Source organism: Ursus americanus, chromosome 8, assembly GCF_024610735.1.
Source record: "Ursus americanus isolate L20-20 chromosome 8, mUrsAme1.1.p, whole genome shotgun sequence".
Taxonomy (NCBI): domain Eukaryota; kingdom Metazoa; phylum Chordata; class Mammalia; order Carnivora; family Ursidae; genus Ursus; species Ursus americanus.
The window spans coordinates 70,365,529-70,387,070 of NC_142134.1; the positions used below are offsets into that span (position 1 = coordinate 70,365,529).

The 21,542-nt window shown below is 33.8% G+C and overlaps 1 protein-coding gene across 7 annotated transcripts in view; it reads left to right on the forward strand.

Annotated features, from left to right (window-relative positions):
- LCORL (ligand dependent nuclear receptor corepressor like) overlaps window positions 1-21,542 on the forward strand; it is a 163,019-nt gene that overhangs the window by 107,068 nt on the left and 34,409 nt on the right. For all 7 annotated transcript variants that reach the window (XM_045771434.2, XM_045771439.2, XM_045771440.1 and 4 more), the window contains one exon: window positions 4,612-4,863. In XM_045771434.2, coding sequence (XP_045627390.2) covers window positions 4,612-4,863 — 252 coding nt within the window. The remainder of the gene's footprint in view (window positions 1-4,611; window positions 4,864-21,542) is intronic.

Sequence of the window (21,542 nt, forward strand, 5' to 3'; positions counted from 1 at the left end):
CTTCCTGGAAAGATTTGGCTAACTCCAGAGTTCTTTTGTTTAAAGGAATGACACCCCCCACACAAAAAAAATTAAAATTGAAAATCCATATGAGTCCCACAACATTATTAAGAGAGTCAAATCTGGAGAAAAAACATCATTTTTTGGAAGCTGTTTTCCCGGCTGTTCCCCTGATTTGGTCTTAGCGCAAGCTTTCTTAATTTTAGCCTCGTTTGTTATCTGTGTAGTTGAAAATTTTCAAAATAATCAAGACCTGGTTTTTGTTTAACAATTCTTCCTTTAGTCTATCTCCCTTCTTGTATGTTACTGTAATTAGCAAGAAGAAACCAGAGGGCACTTTGCTTTGCTTAGAAATTTCCCTAGATGGGGTGCCTGGGTGGCTCAGCTATTAAGCATCTGCCTTCGGCTCAGGTCATGATCCCAAAGTCCTGGGATCGAGCCCCCCATTGGGCTCCCTGCTCAGCAGGAATCCTGCTTCTCCCTCTCACACTCCCCTTGCTTGTGTTCCCTCTCTCGATGTCTCTCTCTCTGTCAAAATCTTTAAAAAAAATTTCCCTAGATAGATCACATTTATTTAGGCACATTTTATACTTTCCAAGTTACTGCAAACAATAGTGTTATGAAACTTTCTGCCACTACAGGGGTGCCTGGGTGGCTCAGTTGTTAAGCATCTGCCTTGAGCTCAGGGCATGATCCTGGTGTTCTGGGATCGAGCCCCACATCAGGCTCCTCCACTGGGAGCCTGCTTTTTCCTCTCCCACTCCCCCTGCTTGTGTTCCTTCTCTCGCTGGCTGTCTCTCTCTCTGTCAAATAAATAATAAAATCTTTAAAATAAAAAAACTTTCTGCCACTACAAAATAATTCTTTCCTCTACTTTCCAGTAACATTTACCTCATTGTCCTACAAATCCTTACCCTACACACCTTATCAAAAACCATGAAACTCCTATTAACAACTTCTTCAAGGTACTTTTTGGCTTACAATGTTAATTCTGTCAGAAGCCCATTGCCTGGTTCTAAAGCCAAACTTACGTTTTAAATTTTTATTACAGCAACATCCCACTAACATTTATCAAAATCTTTATTATTTATTATTACTATTTGGCAAATTATCCCCAAAATTTAGCAGTTTAAAACAAACATTTATTATCTCATATTTTCTCTGAGCTGGGAATCTCAAGAGTAGCATAGCTGGATGTTTGGCTGCCATCAGGGGGTCAGCTAGGATTACAGTCATCTGAGATTTCATTGACCTGGAATATCTTCTTTCAAGTTCATGCACTGGTTGTGTAGGAGACTTCAGTTCCTCTCCAGGTGAGCCTCCCCGTAGAGCTTCTAACAGTATGGCCTCCTCCAGAGTGAGTGATAAGAGAGTGAGATTGAAGGACAGAATAGGAGTTGGAGGAGGGAGGTGACAGCAAACACTAACATTCAAGAGTATCCAAGATAGAAACCACATTTTTCTGTAACTTGATCTTGGAAGTGACAGACTTATTTAGTATGCTATTAATCACCTATGCCACCACCAGTGTATCATGGAAGGGACTACACAACAGAATGAAGCCAGAAGGTTGGAATCATTGAGGACTCTCTTGAAACAGGCTATTACAAAAAGCTTGTTAAACTTTTGAATTGGTTAGGTTTGAAAAATTTAAGAGATAGGGCAAAAAACAAGTTATTTCTATCTTCTTGGGGGCAGTAGATACTATTTCCATGGGGCAACATTCTCTCTTCTAGCCAAATATTTATTACTTGCCTGACCTTTAGAAAAATTACAATTCCTGGTCTGGATCCCCGTTAACTTATTTGCTTTTTTATAGCTATGACAGCTTGTACACATAATCTAGAAGGCTCACTAGCTAATCAGCATTTTCTTTGTCTCTCTCTCTTTTTTGTAATTAATTAAACATATATACTTAGTCCCCAATATAAAGGGCCAAAAACTGAGTACATGAAAAAAAAAAAAATAGAGTAGCACAGTGTATTCTGCTTTAAACTTAGCTCTAAGCCCAACCCTAAAGTTATAGCCCCAGTCAGATGATATGAATCCAAACATGTTTCTGTTATTTTTTGGTAAATTCAATTATTTTGAATTTATAAGGTGACATTACTGAATAAATTTTAACACAGTTAAACAAAATACCTAGAAGTAAATCCAGTATCTCCTTTTAACACATAACACAAAGCAAAATTAGGCTTGGAAAAAGATGGAGAAGAATGTTCACAGAAGCCTTCAAAGATGTCTGGAGGTAATAATCAAGAAATGATATAAATTGGGAGTTTTTATGTACAACATGGGAATTTCTTGTTTTTGTAAGCCACGTCATTTAGGGTACATGTGCTAATACTATCGATTCTGGACCAAAAAGTATCAAATGTACTTAGAAGTTAGGTCCTTTGTATTTTCCCAGTTAGCTAATAATTTTATATTAACCTAGTTAATATTTTTACTTATTTGACATTTTGTGACTTAAATAAAATATAACTGCTCAGTCTATATCTTAATTGCTAATGCTTACTAGACTGTTAAAATGCCAAGTACAGGAACTCAGTATTTTATCTACAATCTACATAACCTTAAAATATCCTGTGAACAGGCCCTATTATGATTTCGAAGGTTCTGTTATTTGCATTTTTGTGAACAGAGAAACTAAAACCTAGAAGGGATATGTAACTACCCTAAATTCATAAGAATGGCTAAGATTACAACTTATAGCTCAGTCCTTTTTTTTCCAATACATAAAAACAATAGTGCCTTTCTTCCCTACTGGGTTCTAAAGGAATAATAAATGTGAAGGCTAAAATGTTACATTTTTCTGGCCTACAGTTTCTTCTCTCAGATGTTTTTTCAGAATTCAATTTTTTTTTGTTTTGAAAGACGTAATATGAGGATGTTTATTTTGTAACATCTCCAAAACAACACCCTGTGATCCAAACGTATTGATATTTCTGCAAGACCATAAATAGATTCATTTCAGCCCAGATCACGTTTTGCTACCAAATTTGGTGGTGGTCATGGTAGAAGTAGTTTGTTGCCTCTCCTCACTTCCAAATATTATGTTTTCAAACCATCTTGCATTTTAGAGTCATGTATCTGTTACTGTAGATGTTAGTTGGGGAACTTGCCTTCAGATTTCTTAGACATGTGCTCCAGCTTATGTTGAACCACAAAACTAAGGAGACTTACTCCTTCAGTCTCAGACAGCCCTGGATCAGAGTAGACATATTTACATAAGACGGATCTGCCTGGGTAAGAATTGAGGTATTTAAGGAGCAAAGAATTAGTATCTCTAAGTTCACTTCTGAGAGGAAGAGGTATGAAGCCTAATCACATCTGCATATTTATCCTTCCCTATATACCAATAGTTCTGCCTCTGAAGGAGCAGAGTAAATAAAAGGATTGGAGTGAGGCCAGAAGTGTGTGTAAAAAAGCCACCACCACCCACCTTCCTCAATATCAAATCTCTTTATCACTATTGTATACTATGTTTACCAGTTGTCCTTATTCTACACCTCTTATATAAAATCATTCAGTTGTTTTATCTCTTGTACAAATTTCAAGCAAAAGTATGTATCACCACTGACCTTCATTATAGTTGTAGCTGATCAGCATGTTTTGGGGTCAAGGATTGATTAAGACCCTCAACAATGGTATTTTTGTTTCTAAAGGAGAGTCTTAGTAGATGCATGCTGAAATATTTAGGAGTGAAATGTCATAATTCTACACTATGTTTTCAGTGGTTCTGCAAATAAAATGCTTTAAAAGTGAAGGGGGAAGAATACTAACAATTTTGAATTTTGGTAGAGGCTGCCTGTATCACTGTATAGTTCTTTATTTTTTCTTCATGATTGAAATTTCTCAATATAAGTTGAGGAAAGAAAATCTTTGATGATGACATTTGGGTTACATATGGAATACACATTTAACAGAATTGAACAATTTAATGGTAACAAATAGTTATAAGAGTCTAGATGTTTTAACAGTTAATGCATGCACTTGCTTTGTATATTAAGTTACAAATTGCTTAGTTACAATTTATATTCACATTCTAAGTGTTTTAATATCTAGTAGAATACATTTGGATTAAAACCCTAAAAATAAGCTGTTCCACTTCTAATTCTTCATCTGTATTTTAGTTTGGGACTGAAAATGTTTGGCTTTGTTGTTGGAGGAGGATCTTATTTATTTATTTGTTTGTTTGTTTGTTTGTTTGTGAGAACACAGGCACGTGTAGTTGGAGGGTCAGAAGGGGAGGGAAAGGGAGAATCTCAAGCGGACTCCATGTTTAGCAGGGAGTCCTTCTTGGGGATTCATCTCACGACCCTGAGATCATGACCTGAGCCAAAGTCAAGAGTGGGATGCTCAACTGACTGAGAAATCCAGGTGCCCTGGAAAATGTCTGTTTTTAAGAAATGATTAAATATGCCAAATTTGGGTTGATACAATACTAATTAAATCGCAAGATTTCTATTGCTAAGTCCTAGAAACCATTAGCAATTGTGGACTGAGCTGAAGACTTCTGAAACCATTAATTTTTAATAAAAATAAGTGTAAGTATTGGTATTTTCCATTTCTCTTTTTTAATGCCTATCGTATTTATTTCTTCCCTAGATCTTCCTCAGAACTGTGATCCTAACATTCCCTTAGTTGCTCAGGAATTAATGAAAAAGATGATACGTCAGTTTGCAATTGAGTATATTTCAAAAAGTGGTAAAATTCAAGAAAATAGAAATGGTTCAATTGGACCAAGTCTAATATGTAAAAGTATCCAAATGAATCAAGCAGAAAACTCCCTTCAGGAAGAACAGGAAGGCCCCTTAGACCTCACTGTGAATCGAATGCAAGAACAAAATACTCAGCAAGGTAAGATTTTGTGTGTGTGTGTGTGTGTGTGTGTGTGTGTGTGTGTGTATGTGTATGTGTGTGTGCGTGTGTGTGTGTGTGTAATTCGTAATTTTATGTTTTAGTATTATATACATAAAACCTTACATTTATAAAGAAATTTATTTTAGAAGTAATATTACTTGCAATTAACCTATGTGATATGAACTAGAAAGAAGTGCTAAATTTGTATTTGACTTTGTTTATGAAAGAGGAAATTAGAGTTGCTCTTGGTCTCTTTTCACAATAAAATGTATGGTGAGAGAATCTTAACAAGCAGCTTAAAAGCAAAGAATACAAATAAAGAGATGTATAAATTATTTTTAAAATGTATAGCTGAGAACACTAAGCACTTGCTATTCAGTTTTTACACTTAGGTGAAAAATTAAAAAATAGATGATTTTTCTTCAGTTATTTATGATGTAACTAAGGAAAAAGAAAAGTTAATATGTGTGATAAATATAATCTTGAAATTAAGTATATAGAAATACATTTTTCATAAGACATCTGAATGATGAAGGCTATGTTGGACTTATCTAATAGTTAACTGAAGAAGAACCATGATTCACAGAGGAAAGGAAGGAAGGGCCTTTTAAGTGCTTGTGGAGGATGCCAAATAAGTGTTTGCCTGGAGAAGAGAGAACAGATATCTTTTGTTAACACAGGTTAGGGGTAGTGTTGTCAGTCCTTAAAGCCAGGAAAATATCATTTGGATTTGATCACAGAAGGCAGTGTGTGTTTGGGCTCTAAAGAAGAGTATCTAGTCAATGTTTAAAGAAGATAGTCTTTTCATTGTATAAAACAGATTAAAATGAGAGGGGATGAAATATGGAAATGATTTTCTCTTTGCTTCTCTAATTTTAGGTCGTGGGAGTTTACTTATGTAGAAAGATCTGAGAAATATTAAGATAATAACTAGACAGTTTATAAGACAGAAATGTCAAAGATGACTATGATATAAGGTTTGAGGAAAAAATATATCAACGCATAGAATTTTGGAAAGTAGAAAGCATAGGATTTTTAGAATTTTGCTTTTTTTTGGCTTTTTTTTTTTTTTTTTTTTTTTGCTTTTCCATGATTCATAACCTCTTAGAGCTCTTTCTCAAAGGCAGTTCAGTGTTCTAATGAGACTAAAATATAGGTTTTGGTATCTGACAGACATGTGGTTGACCACTCTGCTACTTAATAACTTGAACAAGTAATTTTACCTATCGGAGCTTTAAGTTTCCTCTTGTTATTTGGCATTAATAATAATAGCAAACTCATTAGAGCAACGTGAAAATTAAATGTGAAGTAACGAGCTCATAAATGATAGTCAAATACTAGTCTCCACACTCTGTACTTCCTTTTCCTTACTACCACAGAAGTCCTAGCAGTAACCTTATAGTGATCTGTAAATATTTGTGTGGCCATTACATTAAAGTAGAGCAGAACTTTCTTTGAATAGCCCGGTAAGTAGAATTAGGATCTAGAAATTAGATGGAAACAGATTTCAGGTCCATATGCAAAAGAATATTTCTAAGGGTCAGACATTTCTCTAAGTGGTAAGTGGTTGTCTTATCATTAGAGGTATTCAAAAGCATCAGATGATTGGTTGGAATAAATGACATTTTAAAAGTAAATTTCCAATCCTTATATTCTGCGATTTTATAAACTTAAGTGATAAGACAAACCCAAGTATATATAGACAACAAGTAATGTAAATTATTTAAATTACTGTGACATTCTTGGCAAAGTACACAGATATGTATGTGAACATCCTTTTCATCCGAAGTTTGAAAAGAGTAATGTTAGCGGATATAAATCTATGCCTTAAATAGTCTTCTTAATGATTTTGGTGGAATACTTCATATCTTATATGATTATAGGAATCAATTTGTCTAGTGTGGCTTGGAGTGTAGAGAGCAAAGGAGAGAATGTTAAAGATTAAGCCAAAGAAATAGAGACCAGATTATGAGAAAGTTACACAGGAAATATTACAGATTTTGACTTTCTTAGGGCCACAGAAAGCTACTAGATTGCCTCAAGCAGAGAGTAATAAGATTAGATTTTTTTTAATAAAGCCATTCTGTTGTGGTATAGATTGGTAGGCTCTAAGTTTGCATACTTGCATATGAAATCTTAAAAAAAAAAAATGGAGCATATCCTTTGATGCATTTGTGTGTGCATGTATACACACCAATATCTGTACTAATCTTTTCATAAATTAAAAATTTTAAGGTTGAAATAGAGATGTTATAAACAATTTTTAAATGTCTTGCTAATCATTACTTCACTGCCAGTATGTTATTACACAGTATAGACTTTGAGAGAATTTTATCAGTAATGATAGAAGATTTAAATCCATATTTCAGATGGGTTTCTTAAGAATTAAAATTTGGCGGGGGGGGGGGGCGCCTGGGTGGCTTAGTCAGTTAAGCATCTGACTTCAGCTCAGGTCATGATCTCAGGGTCCTGGGATCAAGCCCCAGAGTAGGGCTCACTGCTCAGCAGGAAGTCCGTTTGTCCTTCCTCCTCTGCCCCTCCCCCCACTGGTGCTCACACTCTCTCTCTCAAAAAAATAAAATCTTTTAAAAAAAATTAAAATTTTTGGCCCGATTTAACTGTTCTTACATACAATCAATAAAGTGCTTATACCAGCAGTAGTGGTGTTCTGCCTTTATTTGCTAGTCTTACATTTTTCATAGTATTCTCACTTTATAATGTCTTAACAGTACTCATTTAAGCCTATTGTTCATTCTGTGAGTTACTTTTTTCAAATTAGATAATGTAATCCATAAATCTAATGGCTAATCTAACCATAAATAATGTGAATAATTTATGGGTTGTCTAACTTATAAATCTTTAAATTATCAATCAGATGGTTTTGTAGGTAAACTTCATATAACCTTAAAGCAACAGATACTTTCTGTCTTTTACGGACTATTTTAAAGAATAGAAAAAGAGAAATATTGGTATAAGCTTTATACCAAACACAGACAAAAGTAGCAAAAGAAGGATAAGTTGCAAACCAGTCTTACTTACAGACATAGGTACAAAAATCCTAAATAAATATTAGCAAATTGAATACAGTGAAGTATAAAAACATAATAAATAATGACAGCGAGGCACAGATGATTCCACATTTGAAAAACCTCTATGGTTTTCCACATTACCAAAAAAAAAAAGAAAAAGAAGAAAAGAAAAGAAAAGAAACATATCATCCTAATAGACACAGAAAAATTATACAAAAGCTGACACATTTATAATAAAAAATGTTTATCAAATTAAGAGTAAATGTGCACTGCCACTACCAAAAATATCATATCCTAATGATGTAAAGTAATGGACAAGACAACAATGCACACGATCACCAATTTTCAACATTTTTCAGACCATAAGAGGTCCTGACTTAAGCAACATGATAAGAAAAAAAATAGAAGTATGAAAATAAACAATAATAAATATAAGGAAGGAATGAACAAAATTGTGGTTGCTTACAAACAATATGGTTGTGTATATAGAAAGCATGAAAGAAAAGGTAAACTTTTAGAACTGATAAAATGTTCAGAAAAGGTACTGCTCACACGATCAGTATGTATTACTGCAAATCAGCAACCACCCAGTTAGACAATCCAGTTTTTAAAAAATCTCGCTTACTAAAGCAGCAAAAGCAGGAAAAGCACCAAACACCGAAGAATGAAACTAATAAACTGTTTATGTATTATGGATAACATAATACTATTGGAAGATGCAAAATAAGACTCCCAAAATAAATGATTATATTTTAAAAGGATGGACGGACTCTAAAAGATGGCATTTCATCCTTAATATGCTTATAGATTGTGTCATTCCAGTTAAATTCTCATTGGGTTTATTGTGAAAAATGACTTGCCAATCCTAAAATTTATGGGCAATACTTAAAGAGCTATGCATAACTAAGTAAAGGTGATTGAGGTAGTCCCTCTAAAACATATCAAGAGTTACTTAATGCAATACAGTTAAAACATGGTGCTATTGGCATATGCAAATCAGTAGAACAGATTAGCAATCTGGAAACTCTCCATACATTAGTGGAATCTGGTACAAGACAGAGATGTCATTATAAATCACTGGGGAGGATGGCCTATTGAATAAATGGTTCCAGGGCAACTGGTTACCCGTGTAGGACCAAAAAAAAAAAAAGGATGATTCCTACCTCACACTACTCACAAAAGTAATTCCAGTGGGTTAAAGGGCTAAATGTGAAAAGAAAAGCTAAAAGAAGATACAGGATTAAATCCTAATGAACTCAAAATAAGGAAGACTTTCTTAAGATGGAAGAATAACAATCCATCAATTTTGTAAATTTGGCTGTATTAAATAAACTTAACTATTATAAAATTTATTATGAACAGAGTGAAAATTCAAGCCTCAAATGGAGACAGTATTTATAACTGATGTAACTGGCAACCCATTCAACTAACAGAACAAAACTACAGTGAATGAGGAAAAACACCAGTATGTAGGAAAATAGGCAAAAACACTTGTCAGAACAGAACTAGCCATATAAGCAAAGAAAAAGATACTCAAAAGAATATCTTACCCAGCCTCTGCCCCAATATAAGGTTCTTTTATTCTCTCATATAAGAGATGGTAATTCAACCGCTGATTGATAATAAGTACTTGCAAAAAATTTTTGATAGCTCTGATAATTCAGTTCATATCTCTGAAATATCCACCCTTTGTTTTATATTTTTTTCTATCTGCAACAGTATTTTGCTTAAGAATACTGTAAATATTTCTAGAAATTATTCTAACTCTAAGACTTTTCTTTTCCATGCTAATCTCTAAGGGGATTTTTCCCGTCTGCAACAATATGAGAAAATTTACTCCTACTAGTGCTGTAAATATTTATTGAAACTATTACGTCTCTCTAAACTTCTGTTTTCCATGCAAATCTTTCACCTTTTCAAATTGTTCCTCATAAGTCAGTTTCCATATTCCTCATTTTCCTTTCCCTCTCTTCTACAAACTCTAGACTGGCTTAAGATGTGGTTACCCAGAGGGGAACATTGCCATTTACTTCTCCATTGTACTTTCTAACCAGGTGTTTGAAATATTAGAGATATTTCTTTGTGCACTTTCATTTCTACAGATTTGTATAAATATTCTGAACCTCAGAAACTGGGAGGAAGTAAGTCATGCATTGCTTGTACCAGTGATTCTTTTTTTGCCCTGGCACACTAAGTTAAAAAACAGGTAGAAATAACATTTGCATATCATCTTTTTTAAATTTCAGTCTTAATCTGGGACCAAACTAAAAACTTCTCCTATATTCTAAAGTACAGGAAGAAATTTGCAACTTACAGATTTTATCATTATTGTGATAGTCTTGAAGAACTTACCAGTCCTATACAAAATAAGATCAAATGTGGGCAGAGATGAAAAAGCATGTCATTGGCCTTATTGGTGTAGATTTCTGCCATGAGGTCCAGTGGTATTCTCGTAGAAGCTTTCTTTATAGTAAATTTCTTACTGCATTGCAATTGTTTCCATGTTGGTCTTTCCGCTATAATATACCTTTGGAAGCAGCAACCTGTCTCTTCATTTTTGTATTCCCAGTACATGTATGATATGTAACATGTTGGATTTATTGGATTAAAAATCTTCATTGTTTTCAAATGCTACTGACAACTAAAATGAGAATTGAGACTTGATCATTGGGTTTATGACTTTTTAGCAATGAAATTTTTTATTTTAATCATTTTAATTGGAAAATACCTTAATACTTTCTTAAACAACATATGGAACATTAAGTGTCATGATGAACATTAGTTATTGCACTGCCTTGTAATATCTTGACATTTTAGAATTATTTTCCCTCAAGCTAATTGACAACAGATAAGTAAAAAAAATTTTTTTCAGAAATTACTACTACACACTGCTACCAGTAGTCTAACATTTGGAAATCACAGCTCCTAGTTTGGGTAGGACTTTAAAAAAAATTATGTATGTGATAATACATAATTGATAATATCAACTAGGCTTCAAGTGAGCATTTGGGAGACCGCATTGAATAACTTACATGACTTTCAGTGATATGTTTATTAAGTATCCTTTGCTGCTACTACTGTCACTACTAGTCTAGTTTCTTGGCTAAGATTAAGGTAGGTGAAGTTGTCAGCTGAGATGTGAAACTAATTAAGAGAGTCATTATGGTTTTATGATGTTATGTTTATGCTGTTTATAAATGGAGTCTGGTGTTATTCTATTAGGAAAATACTGAACAGTTTTTATAGTTCAGTCCAAAAGGTATTTCTGTGTCCGCTAATGAAGGCAATAAAATTATCCATCTTGTTTTTCAGTCCTAAGCTTTTGTTTTCCAAGGCTAAAGACATGGAAGAAAATGTTATGTTCTGTGTTTAAGATGATACCATATTTTATTAAACCTGAAGAATAAAACATAATATATCTTAGGTTATCCATGTCGCTTTCAATCTAATATTCTCTTGACTCTAGGCATAGAAGAAACAGGTGGTACTTTAAAATTTCCAAATTGAGGCATACCACTCAGCTGCTTTAAAACCTTTTAAGGGCTTCTCATTGTCCTTAGGATAAAATCTAAAATCCTGAACTTGCCAAAATCCAGCTCCTGTCTACAGTCTCATCTTGTGTCTCTCTTTCATTTTGGTCCTCATTCTGGCTTTCTCTCATTTTCTTTAATATGTCATACACTCTGGCCTCGGAACATTCACACATGCTAGTGCCTCTCTGTAGAAGCTACCAGTTTATTCTAAATAAAACATATTCTACTTTTTTTCAGGTCTTTTAAACATCACTTCTCTAAGAAAACCTCCCTCACACCTCCTAAATTGCATGTACACACACACACACGTGTGTGTGTGTGTGTGTGTGTGTGTGTGCACATTCTATTAATTTCCCACCAAAATTTAGTTTGGGTCTCTTATATTTTCTCATAGCATTATGTGTTCTTTTGTAGCACTTACCACCGTTCTAATTATTTGTTTCCATTATCTTATTTTGTGCTTTCTGTTAAGCTTTTTCCCGTCCTTTATTTTCTTTTAGGTTGCGTTTTTCCCTTTATTTCACTCTTTTTTTCCTTTGCTGATTTTTAAGTTATATACTTCATTGCTGTTCTGTTAGTGGTTACACTAGAAATTTTTAAGTATGTAATTAGCAGAACGGTTAATATAAAGAACTTAGAGAGTTTTAAGTTGCCACCTATCCTGACACATAGAGCTATTTTATCAGTGTTTTAGTTCTCTTTTTATGACACTACAATTAAAAATGCATTGTAACTGTTTCATATCATCAGTTTTTGCTTAGATTTACATATATGACCATTCCTTCCTGTATCTCACATTTTCCTCTGAAAACAGAAATTCTTTTAATAAACGGAATTCTCTTAATTCTATTAAGCAGATTCCCAGGTTTTTTTCAGTTTCGTGTTCTTTTTTTTTTTTTTAATGTATGTTCTTAAAACATAATTTTTCTGGGTACACAAGTTTAGGATGACAATTATTTTTTTGTCAATACTGCTACTCTGAGAGTGTCCTGGCTTTCATTGTTGCTATAACTGCAACTAATAGGCTTTCCTTTATAGGTTATCTCCATACTCTGTACTTTCAGCAACTCTCTTTCTCTTTCTCTATGTGTGTTTTGTTTATGGGTTCTGTAGGTTGTCTTGGATATGTTTGGGTATAGATTTATTTTATTTATTCTGATTGGTAAACATATGGTTTCTATAACTTAGGACAAATGTTCATCAAGTGAATTTTTTTAGCCATTATCTTTTCAAATGTAACTCTCACTTTATTGCCTGTCGGAATCTACTGAGACATATTTTGGATCCTCTCATTCTATCCTCTAGATTACTTATCTTCTCTTTTATATCTTCTACCTCTTTGTCTCCTTTTGTTGCATCTTGATTACTGTATTTAGAACGATCTCCAAATTCACTAATTCTCTCCTGAGCTGTTCTGATTACTCTTTAACCTGTATCTTGAATTTCGAATTTGTTACTACACTTTTCATTTCCAGAATTATTTGTAACATTTTTGAAATATACCTGTCTGCATGCCCCTAATTTTATAAAAGAATCAATAAGCAAGATATCAAGAGTGGCTGGGAGTATTATTTTGGGTAAGGTGGTCAGGAAAGTCTCCCTGAGGAAATGAGTTTGAGCAGAGGCTTGAATAATGAGAAGTCCTCCACATGAAGACCTGAGGGCAAGGCATTCCAGGCAGAAGAAATATCAAATACAAAATCAAAAATATCAGAAAGCAAAAAAGGCAGGAACAGATCAGTTATGTTTGAGGAACTATGTGAAAATCGCCTCAGTTACTTAAAAATCAGAAGATTATTCAAAGCTTTTTCTATAAAGTCAGATTATAAAGTGTCAAGATGTATTGTCACAGAATGTATGAACTGGATTTTTCATTTTTCTGTCTTGTAAAGAATATCACAAACAAATAGCCATGCACTTTACAGTCAGATGTTCCTTAAATGTTGCCATGAAAACAAACCAACACTTGACTAACCTAACTAGCTATATGAAGCATAAAAAGAAAGAAAGAAGGAGAGGAAGAGAAGGGGGGAGAGGGAGACAAAGAAAAGAAGCAGAAAGAAAAGATTAACTTCCTTTATACCCATGTTTTTCCTGAAATTTTGTTATAGTTTGATAGAGAATTGGCCCCTGTAGCGCCACATGGTTTTTTAAGTGGCAATACTTCAGATTTTAGTTTCCTTTGTAATTTTTTCATCTGTTTTCCCTCTAAAGAGATAAGTTTCAAAATATGTATCTTAATATAACTTTGAAGTTATCAGTTTGCCAAAATTGTGTTCCTGTGATCAGATTGAATAAAAGTAAAGCTTACATTACTTCTGTATTTAAAATCTTCCTCTTAGTTTTCTTTCTTTTTTTTTTTTTTAAAGATTTTATTTATTTATTCAACAGAGATAGAGACAGCCAGCGAGAGAGGGAACACAAGCAGGGGGAGTGGGAGAGGAAGAAGCAGGCTCCTAGCGGAGAGCCTGATGTGGGGCTCGATCCCGTAACGCCGGGATCACGCCCTGAGCCGAAGGCAGACGCTTAACCGCTGTGCCACCCAGGCGCCCCTCCTCTTAGTTTTCTGTTACATGAAGAATAAAATTTAAATTTATTTCTGTGACTTGTATGGCTTTGCTAAGATCTTGTCCCTGCCCACTTCTCTGTTTTATATATAGAACATATATATGTTATTCATTGAGGACACTATTTATAATAGCAAAGGGTTGGAAATATATTCTCATTTGCAAAAAAGCAGGAAGGATAAAAACTAAAAGCATGGTTACCTATAAGGGGATGAAGAAGATGAGGCAGAGGACACAGGATGAAAGTGCTGTGAATGGACTTTGTTATATAGTTTTATGTAAATATTCTATATATTCCAAAGAATGTACATTTTTTAAATAAAGCAATCCCTAAAATTTGAGAAAGAATGTAACAAACAAACCTGGCTGCATTATTTTAGTAACATAGTGACACTGAGGAAAGAATTATGTCAGGTAACTTTAGCCAGTATTTTGACTGTACATTCTTAGTAGAATATATTTTAAAGACAGAGAGTGCTTCAAAGAAATCTTTTGGTAATATTAGTAATAATATTGCCATTGTTTGTTCTTTTGAATCTAGATGATAAATATGTAATTATGTAACATTGTTAGGGAACTAAGATTTCCAGAGTAAGAGAAGAAACAGAGGAGTAAAATCAAAGAAGTAAAAACCCTGTAATATTATGTGTGGATTGGAAATGTCAGTGCAAATTCATGATTTTCTTTTATTTTCAAAAATATGCATTTCCTAGTCTGACTACTGAAGTACCCTAAAAGCATTGACAGCTCAATTGAACCTACACCCAGATTATGATCTCTAAACATTATTTTCCTTTAAAAGAAAGCTGGCCTCCTTGCAATCCTGGTGTGAATCTGAAAGTATACAAAATGAGCCTAGAACATCTTGTGCCAGCAAGCAAGGAAACTCCAAAGACTAATTTGTCAACAGAATACAGAAGCCAATGTTAAGAGTTCCCCATTGGACAATATGAGAACATTTGAGCATCAAAACGAGCAGTTGCAACTGAAGCATGCTGAATGTTTTAAAATCCATTCCTTTATAATAATGAAAAAACAGAAGTGCCCCTTACAGTCTTTAGTCCACACTGGGGATACATAGTGTACCATAGTGTGCAAATGAGCAATTAAAGGGAAAAGTTAAGCATTCATCTTTTCTTTTCTTTTCTTTTCTTTTCTTTTTTCTTTTTTCCTTCTCTTCTCTTTCTTTCTTTCTTTCTTTCTTTCTTTCTTTCTTTCTTTCTTTCTTTCTCTCTCTCTCTCTCTCTCTCTCTCTCTCTCTTTCTCCCCCCGCCCCCCCTTAAATTGTATTCAGGACCAAATAGCCATCATTTAAGAAAGAGTGTTAAAGGGGCACCTGGGTGGCTCAGTGGATTAAGCTAAGCATCTGACTTTGGCTCATGTCATGATCCCAGGGTCCTGGGATTGAGCCAGGCCTTGGGCTACCTGCTCAGTGAGGAGTCTGCTTCTTCCTCTGCCTCTGCTGTCCCCCCTGCTGTTCCCCCTCTCTCTCTCAAATAAATTAAATAAATAAATAAATAAAACAAATAAATAAAATCTTTAAAAAAAGTTTCTTAAAGATTTCAGCTAGCAAATATAGAAAACATAATAGATTAAAAACTAATAGACTAAAAACTAGTAGACTAAAAATAGTACTATTTTGCAACTCCTAATAAGATAATTGAATCAAACATCATCATCAGAAGATAAAACTAGTAGAGGAAAGGTTGTTTGGGAAACTGTACAATGGAGGGTGCAAATTATCACCATTGGAACACACTGATCACTTGAGCATCATTGAGATTAGACTTTATGTGCCTTGTGATATGTTGCATCACTTTTGAAGTATTCTTGCCAAAAAACATTGAATATGAATCTAAGCAGTTCTTCAGGCCAGTGGTTCTCAAATATGGTTCAGGAAGTTCTTGGAGCCCCTGAAACTTTTTCAGGGGATACCCCAGGTCAAAACTAATAATAACATGTTATTTGTCCTTTTCATTCTCATTCTCTCATAAGTGTGTAATTAAGTCTGCCAGAGACTGCTAGTACACCTAAATATATTGAATACAGAAGCACATATGACACTCTGCCTATCTTCTATTAAGCTAAGCATTAGAGATTTGCAAAATTATTTTTTGAGTTTATTACAATATTTTTTATTATGTTAGTCACCATACAGTACATTTGCAAAATTATTTAAAAATCTCACTGTTTTACTTTGAAAATGTTATTTTTCATTAAAATGTATTTTAAAAACATTAACATTTATACAGTTATTATTATCAATTAGGAATATTTTTAAACTTATTAGTTTAATTTATATATAATATGGTAAATATAACTGGATGAAACTCACCTAAACAAAAGCTCTTTGAAGTTCACAGTATTTTTTTTTTTTAAGATTTTATTTATTTATTTATTTGACAGAGAATAAGCAGGGGGAGTGGCAAGCAGAGGGAGAGGGAGTAGCAGGCTCCCACTGAGCAAGGAACCCAATGCAGGGCTCAATCCCAGGACCGTGGGATCATGACCTGGGCTGAAAGGCAGCGACTTAACAGACTGAGGCACTCAGGTGCCCCTCACAGTGTATTTTGAGTGAAAAGAAATTATGAGATCCAAAAGTTTGAGAACCATTTGCTTTAGAGTTAATTACAAGTTTATCAGAATTATTGGGAAATAGAACAAAGGAAATGACACCACAGGAGACAGAACAAACCATAATGTAAAATGTTCTCTAGTAGTACCGATGACCTAGCTTCTTCAGAAAGTCAGTGTTGGGGCACCTGGCTGGCTCAGTTGGGAGAGCATGTGACTTTTGATCTCAGGGTTGTGAGTTTGAGCCCCATTGTTGGCTGTAGAGATTACTTAAATCAACTTAAAAAAAAAGAAAAAAAAGGTCAGTGTCATGAAGACTCACTAGAGGAAATTTCAGTACCAGGTGTTAGATGATAGCAAGGAATTGGTATAATTATGTATGAAAATGTTTATATGTTTTAAAGATTCATGACACAGAAATAATGTAACATCTGGAATTAGCTTTAAAATACTTAAGTAAATAGGGATAAATGGAACAAGTATAGCAAAAATCTAGGTAATTGTTGTAGCTGAAGAGAGGATATAAGGGAGAATCATTCTACATTTTTGTATGTTTGAATTTTATCTTAAAATTTATTTCTTTAAAAAGCAGATCACCTTCTCAGAGGCTTTGCCTGATAATTTATTCCAACATATTAACCACTTTCCACCTGCCACTGTGTCCTGTTACTGTGGGTTTTTTTTCATTGTAAGTCTTATCACCTTGGGAAGTTTTTTTATTGATTTGTTCATCTTTTCTTTGTCCTCCCCTCTTGAATGTAAGTTCCATGAAAGCAGGAACATTTTCTGTCTTGTTCCCTTACTGTTCCCTGTGTGCCTAAAAAAATGACTGGCATATTGTATCCATTCAATAAGTATTAATTGAATAAATGAACTATAAAAGCTGTGTATTATAGAAAAACTAGAAAATGAAGAAAATAAAAATTATCCTTACTTACCTACTTAGTGGTAACTGCTCCTGTTAAGTTTTCAATCCTTCTGAATCATTTTCTGGGAAAAAATACATATACACACATACTCTCTGTCTTCCCAGAGCTCACTCCCACAAATCATACGTTATTTAAGCCTCTGCAACTTGTGTTTATTAAAATAATATTTTTGAACATCCTTATGTTACTAAATATTTTTCTACAGAATCATTCACTTAGTTGAATAGTATTTTGTGGAAGTATCACATATTTAATTCTGTCTTTAGATATGTAAGTAAACATGCTTGAGCTAAGACTTACGCTTAATTAATTGTTGCTTTAGGATGTATTCCTAGAAGTAAAATTGCTGCGTCAGGATGCACATGCATAAAGCTGTTAGAAGTCAAGATAGTGGGGGTGGGAGTGAGTGAATGATCAGAGGGAGATAAGATGGGGGGTGTCTCTTGGTTGATGGTGGTAATCTAAGTGCTTGTTTACATAGGACTGTTTAGTTTGTGAAAACTCATTAAACTATACTTGTGTGCATTTTTATTATGAATGTCATATTTCAACAAAACGTTTTTTAAAACATAAATTTTTTAAGTATGGACTTGAAGCCTTTTGAAATTTTGTTTCAAGTCAGTACTTGTAGGAATAACTGAAGAAAGAAAAAACTGCAATGAAATTCTGAAATGGTATTTGGTGGAAGTGCTTAGTTATTTTTTTACATCGTAAATTCACTAAGCACTCTGTTGTCTTTTATTAATAAATAGTAGATGAATGAATTCTGTGGGTTTCAGCTATTTTTATACACACACACACACACACACTAAAAAAAACATCAGGAAGGCTGTAACTTTACTTTTTAAAAACATGCTTGCTTGTCAAGGGAGGCAAATAAGGCAAGGAAAAACCAATGTTAAAACTTAATTGGTGAGGGCGCCTGGGTTGCTCTGTCTGTAAGCCTCTGCCTTTGCCTTGGGTCATGATCCCAGCATTCTGGGATTGAGCCCCAAGCTCAGGCTCCCTGCTCAGCAGGAAGCCTGCTCCTCCCTCTCACAGTCTTCCTGCTTGTGTACTCTCTCTCACGGCCTCTCTCTGTCAAATAAATAAAATCTTAAAAAAAAAAAAAAACAAACCTTAATTGATGTACTACTCTGATATTTTATTGGTTATTCCCCCATGACTCTGAAACTTCAACTCGTTTGTTAAACCAGTAACAATAAAAACAATTTAAAAATAAAATTTGGGTAAACCCAGGGGAATGCTTTTATGCTTTGGTATTATTGTGTTAATAAGTTTTGTTAACAAGTTTGTGTTAATAAGTTTTAGTATATGTATGCAGGTATGTGCCCACACACATATTTTAACTACTGGGATCCTCATCAAAGATCAGCATTGTTGTCATGTGGTATATTTAGTTTCAGGTTTTATTCTATATTTATTTTTTTGGCTTTCTATGTGGTTAGTTGTCTATATCTCTATTCAAGTTTATATTCTGCCTTTTAAAAACACTGTAATAGCAGTTGCAGTGTTCACTGTTTCATTAATTAATGGATATATTAGACCTAATTCTCAAGCAAATGAAACTACCGCAATTTATATAACCATTTTTTAAATTTTTAAATATTTAGGGTTGTAAAAAATTGTATTGATCAGTAATATTGAAATCTTTGGTATATCTTTGTACATGAAAATGTTTCCATGTTAAGTATTTTCTTAAAATAGATACCTAGAAAAGTGTGAACATTTTTAAGATTTTTGATGACATATTGCTGTAATGTTTCCAAAAGGGTTGTGTTCCTGAACTAGTAATGTTTGACCATGCCAAGTTTATTAATCCATTACCATCATTGTAATTTGTCTTTCAGAACATCACCGATTAGAATTGTAGTTAAATGCAGACTCTGGAACATGGTTGCCTGAGTTTGAATTGCATTTTCACTACTTAACAACTGTGTGACCATGGGCAGGATAATTAACCTCTCTTTCACTTTCAGTTTTGTCATTAAAATTTGCAAATTAGTGAAACCTATTTCTGTATTGGGTTGTGTAAGCACTAAATGGATTAAGACATGTAATGCTCTTAGTGTAGTGTTTCGCACACGTGTGCACTATAGAAAAATATTAGTTTTAGATATTTAAGTTTTTGTGAGTTACTAATATATTCTAGATACCAGTTGAATATAAATGAATTAATAATTTAAATCATAGGAATCTTCTGGAGATTAAGAAAAGACTAGAAAGAGCTAGAGGCCGACTAGGACGATACATGGAGGGGCTAAAGGAAAGACAAGACCCGGGGTGCCTGGGTAGTGCAGTCCGTTGAACATCCGACCTTTAGTTTTGGCTTCAGGTCATGGTCTTGGGTTGTGGGATAAAGCCCCACATGGGGCTTCATACTCAGCACAGAGTCTGCTTGGGATTCTCACTCTCCCTCTTCCTCTGCCCCCCCCCACCCGCGCCCATACACTTGCTCACTCTCTCTCATAAATAAAGCTTTTTTTTAAAAAAGTACAAAACCCATATAAGGAGATAAGAAGTGATCAGAGATGTAAGGTAGAAATAGCATTAAGGTATTTATTAAAACTGTCATATTAGTTTGCAGTTTGTATCAAACATTATTAAATGTTAAATAGTGATTTTGATGAAAGTTTTATTGCTAGTAATTGCCATTTCTGTGAAATTTAATTTGGAATATTCTCCCCCTTCTAGATAACACAAAATTTATGTGATACTTTCTCCTCTCATTAAAATTTACTTGCCTTCATGTACTGAATCTTATTAATATTTACAGATTTAATACTGTTGAGAGATAAGGTGGTTTCAAAGACCTTTTATCTCATATTCATAGTCCTATATGGACTGAGCTTCATGATTTGTCTCGTGCAGCAGTTGAAGACCAATAGTATTGTGAGAAGTTAATAAATATGTTTTTAATATAGTTAATGTTCATAATTAAGTGATTAATGATCATCAATCTTGACAACAATTTCTGAAGAAAAATCTGTATGATTATTAGAACCTAAAAAATATAGAAATTGATTAAAACCATTCTTAGGCTCTTTAAACTTAAGTGGAGTTTCTCTATGTGAAGCTAACCCTCTCTCCCGTATAGATATCAACCTTTCGACTGTGTTATCGTTTTCTGACTAGCTGAAAAAAGTTAATTGATTGCATGACTATTTTGTTAGTCAGAGTCTATTGTATGCAATGCTGACTGTTGTGACAAAATTGAGCAAGTCACTGATGAGTCAGTGAATAAGTTTTTACTGAGGTACTGTTCCTTTCAGGCCCTGGCTTAGGGAGGGAGTCTTGTGAGAAAATCAGCCCTGTAATTATGTTTAATTACATATAAATCTTAAATAGATTCTAAAAATAGTTACTAACTCCCCTACTAAACTTGAGGTGCTAAACTAAGTAAATTATAATAACACATCATAAATACAGTATAAAAGAATATAAAGGGTGTGGGAGGGAAATTCGGAAAACATTTGAGGGGATGAATGATCCTGAAGGATGTGTAGAAATTAACTTGCCAGGCCAAGAGAACACAGAACATAACTTTGAAGAATGGACAAAGGCAATAAGATGAGAGTTAAGAAAGAATGGTACGCTCAGAGGGGAGAAAAACAATCCTGTATTATGACAGTCGTACTTGTCTGCTTTGAATAGATCCTTGATCGGGAATTTGCATGAAAATATGGAACTGGAAACAATTTATAAATGAAAATTCAAATCTTGATTTTTCAACAGAAGGTGAATTCTAAAAAAAATTGACCCAGTACAGTATTGATATCAAGAAATTGCCCAGTTTGTTCATGGTTTCAGTTTTTCAAGGAGCAGTCCATTTTAAAAGTTATATCTGGTAGTGTAATATATACAATTACCTGACCTTGCTGAAAGATTCCACTTGCCTCTCTTTAATTCTATACATTTTGCATTATTAGTGTTTGATGAAAAATAAGTAATTGTAGTGTTAAGACCCAGACTAGAATCAGTAAATGGTAATAATTTGTATTTATTATTAGGTAATTTTCAAATATATAGAAATATACTGCTTAA